The 19,243-nt window shown below is 38.7% G+C and overlaps 2 protein-coding genes across 2 annotated transcripts; one reads left to right on the top strand and one right to left on the bottom strand.

Annotated features, from left to right (window-relative positions):
* Positions 1-1,075: 1,075 nt before the first annotated feature.
* On the bottom strand, positions 1,076-8,075 carry LOC133530443 (elongin-C). Its single transcript, XM_061868355.1, has 4 exons — positions 7,911-8,075; positions 7,590-7,675; positions 6,789-6,999; positions 1,076-6,019 (listed from the first exon to the last, which is right to left on the bottom strand). Exons 2-4 carry the CDS (start codon positions 7,669-7,671, stop codon positions 5,878-5,880), a joined length of 435 nt encoding a protein of 144 aa, XP_061724339.1. The 5' UTR covers positions 7,672-7,675; positions 7,911-8,075; the 3' UTR covers positions 1,076-5,877.
* A 361-nt stretch (positions 8,076-8,436) lies between these two features.
* LOC133529966 (zinc finger protein 628-like) lies at positions 8,437-19,072 on the top strand. The gene has a single exon (XM_061867757.1). The coding sequence runs from the start codon at positions 8,815-8,817 to the stop codon at positions 10,303-10,305; it is 1,491 nt and encodes a 496-aa protein (XP_061723741.1). The 5' UTR covers positions 8,437-8,814; the 3' UTR covers positions 10,306-19,072.
* The last annotated feature ends 171 nt before the right edge of the window (positions 19,073-19,243 follow it).

Raw genomic sequence — 19,243 nt, 5'->3', positions numbered from 1 at the left:
TACTTACATACAGAACGAAGGATTGGGGATATCGCCATGTATGTTAAAAATTAGAGTAAAAAAATTAGCCGAAAGAACCTCGTGTGATTTGTGCACAACCGTTCACTGGTGCACAAGCCCTAAGGCGGGGTGGTCACGAGAGCCGATGTTTTTCAGAATTTGCTCTGAATCAGTGGGGCGACACTCGACACTCCTCCTTTCTGGTATTAACGGCTCCATTCGGCTCAGCATTGCCCCGAGCAATTATTAAGGTTGGCACAACTTGACGTTCCTATTCGTGTACGACCACAAATAAGGTGATGACTTGAATTTTGACAACCCTAAATAGCCGAAAGGTATAAATTATATGGCATGCATTAGAGAGGGATAGCATGATTCGTCCCTTAATCGCTGTCAAACTTCGGTTTCGTAGGAAGTGTCGTTTCTATACGGCAGTATATATATATATAGTCTGAATCTATACGATATAACAAACTTAGATATTATTTAAGGCACCTGCCTTTTTGCAGGTATGGAAAAATATGGAATATGGTGTCTATGGTTTCAAAATATCTGAAAAGAAGGAGATCGTCTGACTTGAATTTTCACAACCGAAATTGATTGATTTGAATTTTATAGCCGAAAGGTATAAATTATATGGCATGCATTAGAGAGGGATAGCATGATTCGTCCCTTAATCGCTGTCAAACTTCGGTTTCGTAGGAAGTGTCGTTTCTATACGGCAGTATATATATATATATTGTCTGAATCTATACGATATAACAAACTTAGATATTATTTAAGGCACCTGCCTTTTTGCAGGTATGGAAAAATATGGAATATGGTGTCTATGGTTTCAAAATATCTGAAAAGAAGGAGATCGTCTGATGTGCCTTTACAAATTACAATCTAGTTCAAGAAAAGTTACATCGTTTGCATGGGGTATCAGATTGGCTTGTGTGAAAATGGTTTCATAGGCTTTTAAATTGTTGGCGCGAAAGTTCCATAGTAATATAATATTTTGTATTTTTGTTAGTGGTTAGCTTCTTGAGAGTTTAGTCAAGGCTAATCGCTTCGTGAAAATAAATAAAACATATTTACAAATTAAATTCACATTTTATTAACAAAAATACAAAGCAAAGACTTCAAGAATTAGTTTGATAAGTGAACATACCTGAACATGTCTACTTGTAAAGTTGTCACCATACGCTATGTACAGTCAGCGTCAAATACTTCGTAGCAGTCAAAGTGGCCAAATAGTTCGGTACAGGTCTGTTAACTAAAGCTGGCGCGTTCACAGTACTCACACTTATGCAATTTCACTATACAGCATGTTTAAAAATAAACCTCCAAATACAACACAGCGCCGCGCGTCGATCATACGTGACTGACTGACACTAACATTTACAATAACATCATGCTGTATTTATAAACAGTAGCAAAAGAAAAACAATAACTGTCTCCTTCACGCTCATAAGATAGACCGCGCGCGAGAGAGACGGGCAGACTTTTCATGTTGCGTATGCAGTGCGACGTCACGCCGCGCGCTTATTCACAGACACTACACAAGCGCAATGTGTAAATGTGTTGATCGCGCCAGCTTTAGTTAACAGACCTGTACACCATACTAAATATATGGTGTACCGAACTATTTGGCTACTTTGACTGCTACGAAGTATTTGACGCTGACTGTACAAGATACCACAACTATATTATGATTAACCCATTCATTGCCGAAGACGCGAATTCGCGTCCTATGTATGTGTAATCGTAATGCCGAGGACGCGATTTCGCGTCCTCGAGTTATTTGTTTTTTTTTGCTAGAAAACAACTGTACTTAAATGCTGATACCAAAATGTTACTTTGTTTATGAAGGATAATATTATACTGTTGCTGGTTTTTGGATTCAGTGCATCTGTAATTTTCATAATTCTTATCTCGGATGCCGAAGACGCGAATTCGCGTCCCATGTTATGTGTAATCGTTATGCCGAGGACGCGATTTCGCGTCCTCGAGTTGTGTTTTTTTTTGCTAGAAAACAACTGTACTTAAATGCTGATACCAAAATGTTACTTTATTTATGAAGGATAATATTATACTGTTGCTGGTTTTTAGATTCAGTGCATTTGTAATTTTCATAATTCTTATCTCGGATGCCGAAGACGCGAATTCACGTCCGATCGTAATTCCGGGGTCGCGATTTCGCGGCCTCGTTTTTTTACTAGAAAACAACTATTTATTTATTTTTTGAAGGAGAATATTATACTTCGGTTTTTGGATTCAGTGCATTTGTAATTTAGAAAAAATAGTTTTTGCTAGAAAAACACTTATTTAAAAAAACTTATCCCGAGATGTAATTTTTAAAGACAAATTGTATACTGTTACCGGTTATTAAAATAAACACATTTGTAATACTCAACATTTTCATTTCGGGTGAAGCGGAGGCGGATTCCCGTCCATTATGTTTATATTAGGTAATTGTCATTTACCTTTTATCGCGAAAAATATTTAATGATAGTAATTTAATCATGTGCCATATACTTTATAAGTGATTGTGGCAATTAATAATACAAACTACTAAAATAATTTAGATACGCAGACATGTTTATGTCCAGGGGTACTAAACATTTTCGACTGTATATTTAACTATAATAAAATGGGTTGCATTTAATATTTAAAGTGTGAAGAAAATAATGAAATGAGACCATTTCTTTTTATCTACTATATACTAAGTTTTGTTACTAGTCACGAATAAGAAATTATTACAACCAATATTATGCATTACAAGCAAGTGTTTAACTTGCTTTAAACACTTTCTTTAACTTTTATAATCTTACTAAAAACCATTAAAAACTCATATACGTCTGAAGTATACGGCCGTCACGTCTATACTGAATACGTTTTCGACAAAAACTGTTTTTAGGCGCAAAAATTTCACTTACGATGCCGAAAACGCGAAATTGCGTCCTTGACAACGTAATGCCGCGGACGCGAATTCGCGCCCTTGAAATAGGTTAACCTAATGCCGCGGACACGAACTCGCGTCCATGAAATGTTAACGTAATGCCGCGGACGCGAATTCGCGTCGTCGCGTGGAAGGCGGCGGCACTGCGTGATGAGTAAAAATATGAGGCGTCGGCAATGAATGGGTTAAATATTAGTGAGAACAGAGAAAAAATACCCCTTTGTATTTATCTACAGCTCATAAAAAAATGCAACAACAGATTGACATCGAAAGAAACATTAAAGTCAGCGGTGGCATGGTCGCATTTTTATTACCTGTCATGTCATGCGTCACTTTCGCACTTACATACTTGTTAGAACATGACAGGCATGATGACAGATGATAAAAAACCGACCATTTTAGCCCTACAGACCAAGATAACTCTGCAGCGATTTTATCTCTGCAGAGTCATGTTGGTCTGACTCAACGACTATTGTATGACAATACACAATTTATACTTACTGCCATTTACATAAGGCTTATTTTCAACTGGCCTTTATTACAACCAACTCTACCATTTTCATTTGACAATCCGCATATTACTTGCGTGCGTGCGAATAGTTATGTAGACCATATATATCTAGTTTCTCTAACGATGTCTTCAGGTAATAATTGAAAATTCCCTATATCCTCATATAATCCGCGCGGACATAAACTCCATACAAATAGTCGGTGCGGATCGCTCCGTACTGACGGTCCGCATGGCACTAAAACCAGCCTACTCCGAGGGTAAGAATATTGCAAACTCGGGTCTTCCTCCCTCGTATCCAAAGTTTCACTTGCCGTCGTTGCACAATGTACTATAACTTCGTTTGCTGGAAGGAGGTCTTCTTGGCGTTCTACCATCCATAACGGTGTCAAAACATTCGAAGATAACCGCCTCACTAGCCTAGACATAAAACGCCAGTTACGGAAAGAGAGACCTAAGCCCTCCTACGTGTACACGTTCAACGCAGCTGGCCAACTTTATTGTCACGCGTGCAATAGAGTATTTAAGAGCAAGTTCGGCCTGGCCAGCCACATTAGGGCTCACGCTAGACAACGTCCATAATGTGTTTATTTGGGGTCGCCGTCATCGAAAACGATGAGGAGGACTATATATATAACTTCGTTACGTTTATTTCCAGCGCTTCTCAAAATTATAGGCTCCTAAATGCAACTCTGTTCCAATTGAATATGTTTTTTTCATCGAACTGGATAAGTGCTATAGGAAGGGCCTTGGGCTGTACGAGGATAAGGAGTGTGCATTAACTGTAGGGGGCAGGGCAACACAGAAGCCCCCTATATTTATTTGCGTGAAGCATGTCATGTTTTTTTTTTTTCAAATTAATCCAGCTTTGATGATTCATTTGAAGAAGTCACATTTCCCGAAAGTACAATCTAATTTGAACCTTAAATCGTGTGTGATCGTATATCTTACTATGCCTGGATAAGGATTCAGCCACTAGATGGCACACTATTACACGCAATAGAGCGTGAGTGAACTGTAGGGGGCAGCACCAGCTTAAAAGCGTTAATTGTTAGTTTTCGATTCAGGTCACGAGGTGGCAGAATCTCCAACACGTACGGTATCTATACAATATTGTCATTGTTTGACTTTACAAATGTCATGTTTGCATCATATCCACAGAATGCCAAGAATCCTTAACCTTTTGACCGCCACGACTATTTTATTTAACACGCAATAGTAAACTTTATTAGAATGTATTAAGGTTCATTTAATACTTTATCGCCTATGACCGACTGTTGGGACGGTCAAGAGATGAACCGGCCGATAGCGCCAAGAACGCTAATGAACGCGAATGTTAAAGCAACATTCATTCATGTGAGTTTACCAATACCATACAGTATTAAATATCTACACGGACAAAGTGCCAAATATGTGTGACGTTATCTATGAAAAGGGACCTTATTGTCGATGGCGCTTCCGCCGTTATAAACGATGCTCCGATACAAATACAACGCTGCGCGACGCAGTGCGGCGTAAGCGTCATCGACAATAAGGTCCCTTTTCCTAGATAATGCCACATATGTATCACGACCTAATTGCCTATACGTTAAAGTAGTGTACATATTTTTGGCACTTTGACCGTGTTAATATTTAATACGTGTGTGATATTTTTGAACATGAAAAAACCGGTCATAAGGTCAAGAAGTACAATTCTAATACTGTTAGCATAAAAATACATATGTGATCCAGAAAACCTGTTGGTGAATTTATATTTCAGCTATGTTACGTTGGCTTAATAAATATGTAATGCTTGAATTAATAATGTTTCATTAAATGAATTGTTCAACTACCACTGTTTATTATGCATGTAACAACATTATGTTACATCAGATAGTTTAAATAAGATTTGTGGATAAGTAGACAATATAATGAATTTCTAATGTAACATACGGCTGTTATGGTGAGGCAGTAATTTCGTCCATAGTAATATTTTTGGCTGCTTCGGAAAGTAAATCTTATGGGCTTCAAGGTACAAGTAAAAAAAAATGCCCCTAGAGATGTTCTTGCAAAAAAATCGAGTTCATTGATTTCGAATATTCAAGTGGCGATGACTTCACATAACTCAATTGCCACCGGCTTGCCCATTTAGAAATGAGCAACGGAAAACTAAGTTACTTCAAGCGGCTTGCAAGATGAAGCTTTTTACTGGTGTGCTATAGAAAAGTTTCCAAAATTGTGAAATTGTCACTTGGAAAATCTTCAGAAACTCACATTTTTGTACAGGAATCAAAATTTTCTATTTCAAAAATGAAATTTCCTTCGTTTCCTGTGATTTTTCCTGAAATTTCCGAGAACTATTTAATTTATTTTAGAAACTCCGCAATTCGCATATCTGTAGATATTTTAGCCGCTTCGCCACTGTGTGTAGATATTATTGGCCAGCTCAGCAGTCGAGGAAGTTCGCCGCCATGAGGAGCTCCAGGGCGATCTCAGGGGCGATCGGGAACTCTGGGATCTCGGTCGAGGAGTTTGTGTAGCGCACCTTGTATGTGAAGTACATGCACACTTTCTGGAGGACGTGGGATCTGCGGGGAAAGGTGAACACATTTTAGAGCAGTGATTTTTATAGGGTGCATTCAGAAACATATAGGTCACAAACTTTAATTGTGGACCCATCTAATATGGTTCAAGCTAATTTGGTTGTCAACATATCTGATAAATAAATAAACTCTAAGAAAAAAACATGCCACAAAACATGAAGAACATTTTCGATGATCGAATAGATTTCGAGGTTGGTCCCATAGTAAAAGTTGCGCAGTATGACCTATATACTCATATATTATTGCAGGTGACTAAATAAACACCCTGTATTTCTGATAAATCTTGAGTTTTTAAATTCATACTTCAAAAATATTCTTAAATCTGATCTTGCTTTCGAGGTATGGAGATCTTTGCTCTCTAATTTTCATTATATGACTTATCTCAATGAAATAATTATTAATATAGGAAAAGATTGAAACCTAAGAACTAGTGAGTGGCCCAACACGAATATCACGATCCTTATTGTATTCTTTAATGTCAACTTTGATCCATCTCATCTTTGAGAGAGTTATTCATTCCATAAGGTGCATTGTGGTAACTTCGATAGTGGGTTAATTTTGAACACTTGCCAGTACAATGCTAACCAAGGCAACTTGCTTACTGTTAGTAGAAAGTGCTTCTATTTTAGCAGATATTAGCTATTTTCAAAATTACCTCTTTTTCGAAATGATCCCAATGCACTTTACTAATTTTAATATTAGTACAATAAGTGAAGTAACAAACCTATTACTCAAAAATCAAAGTACAACTTACGGAATCTCCCTAAAGTTGACTTCGTTGGCCTCGTTCTCTGCAAACTGCCCGGGGCCGCTGAGCATGGCCTTGATCGTGCCAGACGTCAGTGCATGCTCCCGCTTCACGATGAACTCGTGGCCGTCTGAGGAGACCAGCTTCACGTACATGGCATCCGGGCCCTCGCAGCCTCCATAGACCTTCTCCTCAGAAGTAGCGGATGCTGCGGAGCCTATGGAGAATTATTGTTTAAAAAAAATATTTCATTCAAGTTTTGTTGCCATTGTTAGTTACTTTACAAAATGTAATGTATGGGCCCATGGGCGTAGGCAGGTACAGGCAAGTCGGGGGGCGGGGGGAGGGCAGCTGTCTGTTATTTTATAATAACTGAAAAATTCATAATGCTAGTTTTGGATTGACAAATGATTAACAAATTTAATAATAGCAAATCCAAAATCTAATTAATGCTTGACATCGGGGTAACAGTTTATTTGGGCATTCTTTTCAAATGAATACACTTTTGTAGGAATCAAATGAAATCTTTTAGATTTTGTTACTTTACAAAAAAATTGCCCTGAATTATGACATGCAAACAATCAAGATCCTTATTGTATCTTTTTATGATAAGTTATAAGTTTAATCCATCTTATCACTAAGTCATTGTTAAAAATTAAATTAGGTATTTATAGTTTCTGGTAATAATCCTTTACGAGAGTAATTTAATAATATTTTTTATCAAGATTTTATCTAGGTTTAATGTTATTGTCATGATTACACTCATGAAGGGTTTTGATAAATGTATATTTAAAAAAAACCTAATACCTGGAGCAATGCTAGCCGAACGTTCCTCGATGCCAGTAGCGGAGGCGGCGGGCGATCCAGCGGATACGTTTTGTTCCGACATGACTCTGTAAGGCAAAACATGTATTGTAGGTATTCACTAAATCTTTTCAACCTGAACCAAGGGCGTGCGGTTAATATATAAACTACATACCGTATGATATTTGCCTTAGTCTAAAGCTAACAGTAGAGACCGTACAAATTTAGAGTCAAGAACGGAAATCGTCTTAGTAACAGCAATGAAATTATTTGAGCCATGATTAGTGCCAGTTGCATATAAATTATATACTCGATATGACTTACCTTTCGGTGTTAGCTTACAGTTTTAAAATAAATCAATACTCTAAATGTAGATTGATTGACTGTTTGATTATTTTGATATAATTAAAATAGATAGAAATGATCAGGTTATTTTCAACTATTTGACAGTTTTCAGCTTTAGGGCATAGAGCATAGCATAGTGTCTTTTAGTTTTTTTAAGGAAAAGGTCGAACCGTTAATGACTTTAATAAACAGCCAAAAACTGCCAAGCCAAGCCAAGAAGGTTTATTCTTTGTGCAACGGAAATTACAGTTGTCATAAAAGCTCTCAAGCAAGAATTCAAAATATTTTAAAAATGCAATTATTCTAAAGGAAGGAATTCTACAATATTGCAATTGAATATGAAAGTAAACATTCAGCACATTTTGCAATATATAGTCTATATTTCATGATAGTATTGGTCGAATTGTGATGGTTTATTTATATCATTATTATTAATAAAAATAATAAAATCAAACCAAATGAAATCATACCAAAGTCATTATAATGATAACATCACTAGATGAACCATAAACCATAAATCCCGCGGACTTTTTTTGACATGGCTCTATGGCTTCATTATTTTGACATTTCGATGTCAAGCGCTACGTATTTCTTTGGAAAAGTCCTTTTTTCAATCGTTTTTCGCAATTCCTCTCCCTTCCTCATAGGAATAAAAGCGTAGGGAGATAAGCTCGACAAACGGTCTAGTGAAATTTGCATACAGGACCGAGAAATACGTCCACAGCCATGTGACACGAATACGAAAAACTGCTTCCATACCGTCAATGTGACAGAGATGTTTTCTGCCATCACGACGAGTGAACGCCACCGCGGAGCCGAGACGGCCACGACGCGAGCTACCCGGACGGCGATATAGGGCAAGCGCGTCAAAAATGTGCGCGAGATGGCCAGTCCGCCTCCGAACCCTAGAGCTGGCGGGGACGACGGCGGCGGGCGGGATGCGGGCGAGGAGCCCCCGCCCGCCGCGCCGAAGACGGTCTTAGCGCCGCCGCCGCCGCCGCACGGCACCAAGCTGCACTACGTGGCGCTGGCCGCGCCCGGGCCCAGCGGCATCAAGCAGTGCTTCCGCACCGTCAAGGCGGCGCGGCGCGTGCCCACCCTGCCGCGGCGGCGCGAGGACCCGGCCGCGCCCGACCCGCCGCCCGAGCCGCGCGAGCGCCGCGCGCGCCGCGACCGCTCCAAGCGCCACGTCTGCGGCACCTGCGAGAAGCGCTTCTCCAGCCCCGGCAAACTCAGCCAGCATGTCCTCTCCCACACCGGCGAGCTCCCCTTTTCCTGCGACCTCTGCGATAAGCGATTCAACTCTAAATTCAAACTCGTCCGACATAATCTCATCCACAGTGAGGCCCGAGCTTTCGCATGCAATGTCTGCGGCAAAACATTTAATAGAAAAGATCATCTCACTAACCATGTCAGAGTTCACAATCCTGTCAAAAAGCTATACACCTGTGAGAGGCCAGATTGTAGGAAATCATACACTTCCCTACTTAGTTATAGGAAGCATGCAGCGCTGCATTCGGCCGAGGAAGGCAACCTGCAGTGTAAGATCTGTGATGAAGTATTTACTAATACGCAAGATATAGTTTATCACCTAAAAGTCCATACAGGTAGTCGGACGGTCAAAAATGAGACTGACAAAAAATTTACTTGCACCTATTGCGAGCGACGGTTCTTTACAGCAAAGGACGTGCGACGCCACCAAGTGGTGCACACTGGCCGGCGAGACTTCCTGTGCCCACATTGTCCTCAAAAATTCGGACGAAAAGACCATCTAGTGAGACACGTTAAAAACGCTCATCCCGAGGAATCATGGAGATCTGCAGCTGTTGGCACCTCAAAAGACCCTACACCAGAAGCCTCTGCATTTGATGAAATTGTGGTACCTGAGCCAGCATCCTATACCGAGTATGCAATAGAGAGTCCAGATTATGCTTGGAAATCACCCTCACCGAAAGACCCAACCCCCGAGGGCCCGACCCGGGTTCCCTCGTCTGATATAATCGTGGAGATTCCACCTGATTTTGATATAAAGATGGAGCCGGTGGAAATAAAGATAGAGAGGCCCACATCACCGAGCTGTGAGCTTCTGCCGATTGACTTCCCAGTGGTGTTTATGGTGCCGCCGACGTTCCAGGCCACGCCGGACTTGCCATACCTCACAGAGCCGCTGCCTGAGCTGCTGCCCAGCAGTTTGATGCTTGACGATCCCGGGGAAGGGCCGTCGGGGCTGGCGTCGCAAATGCTGAGTATTCTGCCTGAGGAGGAGCCTAGGGAAGAACCAGGTCAGCAGCGGCAGCGGCTGCCGGCCTTCACGCAGGCCTTCCAGACCGCGCAGAGTCCCAAGCCGCCGCCGCCGCCCCCTCCGCCCCACTAGCATTTATGCTACCTCATTAGGTAAGTGGTCTAGCTATAGAGTATGGAAATGTTAACGGACTCCGCGTGAGACAGGTATGGGATGGTTATTGCCAAATTGTATATTTGTACGTGTCGGGTATACCAAAATGTTTCCGAATTCTACATGAATAAGTGGTCTAGTCGTGTATGTACTTTCGGAATTGTATATTGTTTATTTATAGCGTACATGTGGCGTTATGGAGTATGGGACCAACTCTGAGCTAGGGTGCAGTAGAGTAGTACTCGAGGGCCTTTGATCAGGTGGCCGAGTTGATACTAAGCTAATTTTGGTGAAACAAGTTGTTGAACCTCTAGAAGCATTTAGGGTACACACAATTAACCAAAAACTTGCAATGCGCTCATATTTTACTATATTTTCAAGATAGCTTGCCTATGCAAACGTAGACTACGGGGATGGAAAATTGGGACCACGTTTGTATGGAAAAGTGGTCACGAGGACCCCTTTCCCCTTAACTTTTGGTACGACGGACGATGGGAAGGTAATTCAACAGTATCCTTACCACGTGTTTGACACTGACATATTCGCTAGCGACTGCGTACACTAACTGACAATGCATCTCCCTCGTACTAACATTGGTACAAGCGAGATGCACTGCGTTTGAGTTGACGCAGTCACTAGCGTTTAAGGCCGCGTAAAACTCATGGTGAGGGTACTGGTGCATCCAGATTTGGCAAACACGCCAGGAATGCGCGTGTTTCCGATTAACTGCTCGCAGTACGTGCTTTACGCATACGCAGTGCTATTTTCAAAGCGATACACTTCGCATGGCGCGCACCCCATTCGCCAGGTGCCTTACGAATAGATTTTTACAAATTGTTTGTGCTTAACAATCACCACTTATTGTTTAAATTACATTGAATTCCATTCTAATGTGCTTTGGGCACTTTTAGAGGAATAGGTAATTTGTTGTTAAAATGCTATGTTCTGACTGCACTTGTGGTCTAGCGTCGTTTTGAATATCTATATGAAGCACTAAATAAAATAAACCATTCCTCAATAGTCCGACCGCATTGCCTCGGCCGAGGCTCGTCTCCATCGACCGAGCTGCCTCGTGCGGCAATTTCCTCGCGAGGCGGGTCGTGTGTGGACCCGCCTAATTATTTTGGCAACTTTTTGAAATATCTGCGCGATTTGTTATTACTACTCTGCCCACCTAAGCCAAATAGCGCTATCTTAATAGGCGGGTCCACACAGAGCGAGCAAACGCGCCAGAAAATGGCCTCGCGCGTATGCTCGCTATGTGTGGACCCGCATAATAACAAATAATTTTGAAAAAGGAATTATCAGCTATAGAAAGTTTATGTTAGCAATGAATTTTCTTTTGAGATTGCTCTATTTGGCTTAATTGGGCAGTACAGGCGCATTTCTCGAACGGTATTAGACTAATAATATTAGTCCACGAAATGTCAAGTCGTATGGGTTACCATGGCAACACACTAATAAGATTAGCCTAATACCGTTCGAGAAATGGGCCCCTGTACTCATGACGACCCAGAGGTTCAACAACTCGTGTAAAGGCGGCATGCTATACAATATGTTTTAGAGGTGCGTGCCGTCTTTAAATAAAATTATATCGAAGCTAGTATCTATTTATAATTGATTAACTGCTGGAGTGGCATTACATCAGATCTGTTAAGGTAAAGAAAATAGTCTTTCTTAAGTATAGTGTTCAGAAAACTGTTAAAATTGCATTTGTAATATTCAGTTCCACTTGAAAGCATGAGACACTGGATGCAATAAAAAAAATCATAAATACCTCAGAAGCGGCTGCTTCCTTAGAATTAAGACTTATTTTAATTGGTTCTGAAATTCAGCTACCTATTTGGCGGGCGAGTATTCGGGCGATAGAAATTCATTGATTGATTGTACGACGGTAATTTCAAAATGATAAAAAACATTTAAAAACCAATCAAGTATCATACAATATTTAAGTAGTTTTGTTATACCTATTAGTTTCTTTCGCTCGGAGCTTGCTAGCATACTAGCACAAGATTGATTTGCTAATAAAGGCTTCTATAAAACTTATAACAAATTGCATGCGATTTTAAATAGTTGCTGATTAAGTAAGACAAATCGCATGCGATTGTCGGTGACGTTTGGAGAGGCCATAAGTCGGATGCAACGCTAGTATGCAGATTAATCCGAATAGATGTTTCCCGCATACTTTCGCTAGGAATGCCAACTTTGGCATCAAGCAAATATTACAGCATAACATTCTCATACAACAAATGTGCCAAAAAATATAGAATCAAGAATGTTCTGGAATGGGTGATCGTGTTCTTTATTTTTTTCATGTGATGCTGTGATATCCCTGTCATATTAAATAACAATGACAATAAGTATGAATGTTGAACTCGAAAAAAATGCAATCGGGGATTTTTTTGATAATATTTCAATAATTCTATTTCAAAATTGCCGTTGCAAATTGTCTTGGCATGTGTTTTAGGATTATAAGCCAAATTACATAATATACAATGACTCGAGCGTGTCAGATTTAGGTAACTTTACAATTATAACTTAGATTTCGAGGAAAAGTGCGTCCAGACCAAGTTGACGAGCGACAACGACCAGTAACGAACGTTTGTGCAAAACGTCTGGAGTTCGTTAGTCGTTCGTGGGCTCGGTATGTGTGCGGCTGAATGTTAGAAATGGTACTGGATCATATATAGTTCCATTTTCAATTGCGGACGATGGTGTATCATAACTTAAAATGTTTTTCGACCGAATTGAGCAATTTCGATCGATGGATTTTTGATGACGTCCAAAAATATATTAATGTGTAGTCGGTTCCGAAAACAGAGTTGTCAAGTTATTGTAAAATCGTAGCGCGTTTTTAGCTCACAAAACGGTTGCCAAAATATTAATTAGCAATCTTGAGGCATTTCTCTAGTATCTTCATCGATTCAAATGCTGATTTTTTGACTATATCGCTCGATAGAAATAAATCACGAACATAGATCTAAACAAACGCACTTTAAAAAACTTGTAACAAGTTTTACACAATAGCTAAAAATATAAAAATTGCTTCTAAAAGTGAGCATCATTATATTTGATCGAACTCATTCATTACTTTTTTTAAATTAAAACTTCCATAAACATGATATCCACGGTCCTGGGTACGCACAGCCATATCCCTCACGCTCCCGCCCAGCGCGAGTGAGAGAACCTGAACCTACGGGGCCTTACGCACGAGTGGATATGTATATGCCACCAGCTTTCAAATATCCTATGTCCTTTCCCCGGGCCTCAAACTATCCCAATACTAAAGCTAGGTTTAATAGACGAAGCCAGTAAGCCACGGGATACGACTTCGTATCGTGGGTATGTGTCTTGGCCCTAACGCTGGCGCCAGTCCTCAGACAAGCCGGTACTGGTGCTAGCAGCCAGCGCTGGCTGGTCATGAAAACCGTTTATACGAGGTCAATAACAAGCCAGCGCTGACTGCCAGTAAAACTGGCAGCCAGCACTTGGCTTCGTCTCGGTCTAAAACTAGCTTTTTACATCTAAATCGGTTCAGCGGGCGGTTTAAGCGTGAAGAGGCAACAGCATTTCGCATTTATAATATTATTAGGGTTTTGAAAGTAATTACATTGTTTGTTTTTGTCATTGATTACATTCTTTGTTGAAATGTCAGTAAAACTTTCAAAAAGTTAAACAGAAAAATGGGGAATACAATTCATCACAAAAATTAGTAGTTCGAACAATGAAACTAAAGTATATAATTTCTGTTCGTATGTCCTCGTTCTCATTGCTCTTCTGACTATCGTGTGGCGGAAGATAATTTACAAATAAAATTATTATCAAACTATTAATCCTGAAATCATATGCGATTGACGTCATCAAACATCGCAGCGATCGTGTTACCTTACTCTAAAGCGCATATTTCTAAATTTTTAAGCATTTTTATTCGTAATTTTTCTCTGTTATTTTGTATTACAGAACGTGTCTTTATCAGCAACAGTTTGTTCTAAATATGTAAAATTTTCAATGTTTAATACAAAATTTAGGCAATGGATACCCTTTTAAAAATCATTAACTCGTACGTTAGTTAACCATTTGATTATGATCCATGTATGTGTAGGAAGGAAAAATGGCGAGAATCAAGTTGTACACGCTTCGTAAATATAGGTATATGTAAATAATTCAATCTTTCTAGGTTAATAGGACTGTAAAAAATTTGGTCAGGGCGTCCGCCGCACCGCTTTGCGTTGACAAGTCAACGCCGTTCTGTTTAGTTGCTGATATTTCGTTCAGATTTCAATACTAATTGCCTAAAAATTGGAGCACCATGTAACTAACTGGCCAACGATAAAAATGGCACTGATATTTTAATATTGCGCGCATCTAACCCTTATTATGACTAGAAGCGATTTAACGTCTACATCCAGTAATCCAATGTGGTCTATATTCAATGAGTAAGACGTTCATTTTTGAGCTGTCTGTTCAGATAAGGGAAGGTTCAAACGTATTGTCAGATTTAACGATTGGTAACGATTTGAACGTTTAAATGTGCGTTTTTAGAAACCGGTTTTTTATATTTTTACTAACAATTGGAATAACTACATGCCGATAATTTACATTTTTCTCCCAAGACATTTTTTTTTATCGCGACCAAAAGAATACACATGGGATTAGGGAATCAAACTTTAAAAAAAATTAAATAGATAAATTTAGCATCAAACGGACGCCCTGTTAATCTACCTCAAAGCAAACTTATAATTACGTCTAGATTTTAATTGACTATTTAGGTTAGTGAGATTTAGGTTTTTTTATTTCTGAAGCGACCATACCGATGGTACAGGTAACGTAATCTTCGCTATTAATTGTAATGTAAGTGTGTGCTGCAATGTCAGAAATCTTTATTGATATATCCTTTAATATGTATGATTATATACTTCGCTTTATCCATATTGTTAATTGGGAATTTTTAACTATTGAAATGGCCTCTTTTTACAATAACACATTATTTGTAGGAGTCATACGTCTGACATTTTAAATAGCCAATAGAACAACAAAAGCCGAACAAGAATTTATATTAAAAAAATATATCCGTTTTTATAGCTCTTAAATGTATTATATACATTTTAGATATAACCGGTACTCGAGTTCCATTTCAATGGTTTAAATTCCGTTATTCAAATTATCAATATCCTTGGCATCAAAAAGTCCATGTTCGAATCGCCTTCATTGAAAGATCGCGGACTAAAAACACAAAAATATCTAAAAAATATTAAAATATATAAGTTAGGCCCTAAAATTACGCATTTCGTTACATTTTGGAAGTAAAAAATACATACATCCCTAGATAAAGATATCAGAAAAGATTTCCCGCAAAATGTTCTACGAGTACAATGTTCCATAATAGTTATTATTAGAGAATATGTCACATTGTATTTGATAAGCTGGATAGCCACCGAATGATCAGGTCTAAATTCGCAGTTAGTTAAAATATACCAGACTATTTGCAAAAAGTTGCTAAAATATACGTTGAAAAAGATGCCAGGCAATTTTGAGTGCTACTAGCTTCAAAAGTTGCTAAATTTGATCGCTCAGCGCGCTCTGATCATTCGGTGGATATCCAGCCATAGATGTTTTGGTAATTCCTGCGAGGGTGGACCGCGCACACACTATTATATTATCCTATGTGTTCACGTGTGCCGCGGTCTTCCTTTGCCCTAGTCATGTTCAATAGCAGCACATCAATTATTCTCAAATAGGCAGTTACACCAAGTGATATTTACCAATCTACAAGGGGTTTTCGAATTGGGCCTATGCCTGCTTTCATAATGTACTATAGTATTTGTTTAGTCCCTGGGGCATTTCGGGTAAGTGTCGCTTTTTTTAATACCTCTGATATATTAAGAAGCCGACATTTGGCGTTATAACTTATCTTTAAATTCAACGTTATACAGAGCGATTTTGTTATGTATGACCACACTGAAGAGTGAATAGGCCATACTGAACAATTTACTATGGGCCTAACCCCGACAACGCGAAAAAAATCCGCAGCCTCATACATTTCGGCGAATCATATGTCAATGTTTTCTATGGAACGGTAGATTTTTATCGCGATTTCAATCATATCGTGAGTGACAAGTTGACAACCAAATCACTAATTACTGCCACAAGTTCAAAGCCATATTAAACAGTATACTAATAATAAAACAAGGTTGGTTTTTGATTAATATTTCTTTTGCAGTTGGTGAGTTTTGGTTGTCGCCTAACGATATGCTTCCATTAGAGTATGGCCATATGTAACAAATTCAACCCGTATAATACAGATTCCTGCAGGTTAAGGTAAAGATCGTGTCATTCATGACGACCCGTGACTCGTATTGTCATGTAATTAAAGGTTAGATTTGATAAATCTGCGCGTCATCGTGGATGACACAAACTATAGCTGTCATACGCGTCACGTCCCCTAATACAAAGTAGACGTTTCTGTGGATGCCAACAACAATATGTCAAAAATAAATCGTTTCAAAGACCAATTAGAAAACACCCTATATATGTTGGAAGTGTAGACGATTACGATCAATAAAAGGTGCAAACCAGAGTACAAATGTAACAAATAGCATATAACTCGCATATTAATAATAATTTATGTTTTCCTTGTATTTTATTAGTATTGATACAGAAATATACAACGATATATGCAATATATTTTTGTAATGTTTTAGATTTAATATATACAATAATCGTTAACATATCAAAGATACAACTTTAACAGTTTGTTACGTCTTGAATATTAAATATTGACAGTTCAGTTGTATTTATTTATTGACAGTTGACAGCCGAGCGGGGCACATAGTGCCCCTGCCCTTTATTGGTGAAATTTGTTTATATGCATAATTATTGTTAACTTGTTTCCCAGTTGGTAGTTTTTATATTTAATCTGGTGACGAGTGTGACTCGTTGCATTTATATTTTTGTAATTACAAAAGTTGTGTAATACCAAATAATTATACATTTACTTCGTTTACATTTTGTAAATTTCGAATATTTGTAACTTATATTTTGTCTGTAGGTTGGTAACTGCAACGAAAACCATTATACTTTGTGGTATAACGTAGGGGCCTTATTCGATAAAGTGTATTTGAATCAAATTGAAAAAATATTTTTAGAAGTCTATAATATTTTAGTAGAAGGAATCTATTTTTGTTACGCTTTTATGAGTAATTACTGCATTTTTATATCGAATTAAAGAACAGAATATGGAAGATAACATGTTACATGTTGGAAATTGATTTTTACACTCAGACCTTGATATTATGGAAATCTTTAGGAGCGTTTAAAATTATAGTACTAATTACTTAAACATTGAGAAGCAGATTTTCCCAGCCCAACATATAATGTACCTAATTTAGACACAGGTAATCTAAAACTTGTTACGCAAGCCGCAATCGTTAATTTCGTGTCACTTGTACACGTTTCACGATAGCTGGCACGAATGAAAAGAACGAAACTCATTGTATGAGTGACAGTATACAGCCAGAGCCGCCATTTTATTGGTTAATCTCATATGGGCTCCCAACTCAACTATAAGATTCTTTTCGATACGCTGTAGTCAACTATAAAAAAAATACCAATAGGCGTGTTGCATTTATACTTTTTGGTTAAATGAGATGGGTAATTAATTAATACTCTCAATGAAAAACACCAACACTTTATTAATCGCAAAGAAGCGCGCACCGCTAAGAAGCGGGAGGACATTTTTTTCAGATCTGTCAAAATGAACCATTGACTATATATATGTATAGCTATACACACGAAATATTTAGTGTTGTGTTGTAAAAATTGGAGAAACATTACCATCCGGTTAAAAATTATGCACTGAAATGAGCGGAGTTTAGAAAAAGAACCCGGAGAAAAGTAGTATAGTTTTTTCATGTAACTGATTTTGTTTGTCATAAAAATATTTTCGGGGGTTATGAGAAGTATGAACACAAAAAAGTTTTAATACGTGCAGAATGCTTTAGGATTACAAAATCTCCAATAGAACAACTGATTATGACAATAATGTTTAATGTATTCTTCAACTTCGTGTGCAGTTCTGAGTGTTCGAGTTCCTGGCGTCGAAAGGGCTCATCAACACTAAGGGGCACCATCTGCTTATTAGTATCAATGTCACGTTATTCATAACAATTTAGACCACAAGGTGTTAGGACCAAAGCACTTTAGCTTTTTTTAAAATTATTCCTCGTGAGAAAACCATAAGTACATCCGCGAAAAAATTTAACCTTTTCAACGCTTTTCCACACGTGTCATGAAATGCCATGGACGCCAAAAAGTTAACTGGTGAAGAGCGAATATGAAGCTTAACTGACAGTAGGAAAGTCGCTTTGACAACGTCAGCCATAGCCTTTTTAATGGTAATTGGCGTCGCGGGCACGACAGACGATGACCGTTTTAGTGGTCTTTGGCGTTGAAAAGGTTAAAGGTGTATGTGACGTCCCCAATCCGCACTGGTCGAGCGTGGGGACTATAGCCCAAGCCCTCTCGCGCATGAGGGGCATGTACCCAGCAGTGGGACGTAGATAGGCTGAATTATTATTATTATTCCTATGGTCTTTCTGTATAATCAGTTTCCAACAAGCAGTTGTAGAAGTGTGGGTAGTTAACTAACACGAACCCAAGGTGCCCGGCGAACAATAATAATTATAAACGTTGTACCTGGTTTATAATAACATGTAATATGGTCTTGTAATAAATATTTTGGACATCATTTTGTACGTTTTAATTATTTACCCCAGTTCGTTTTCAGAAAATAAGGTGTAGCTCGGGATTCTATAATAGAATCCTTCGCTTCGTTTAGGATTCAATGTACGCCCACGTGAATGTAATTTTCCTCCCTTGTGTCACAATCTACTATTTCCGTTCGGACACTATCAAAATG

The sequence above is a fragment of the Cydia pomonella genome, chromosome 22, assembly GCF_033807575.1.
Source record: "Cydia pomonella isolate Wapato2018A chromosome 22, ilCydPomo1, whole genome shotgun sequence".
NCBI classification, from domain to species: domain Eukaryota; kingdom Metazoa; phylum Arthropoda; class Insecta; order Lepidoptera; family Tortricidae; genus Cydia; species Cydia pomonella.
Note: the sequence above shows the minus strand (reverse complement) of the source record. Positions and strands in the feature narration are given on the sequence as shown.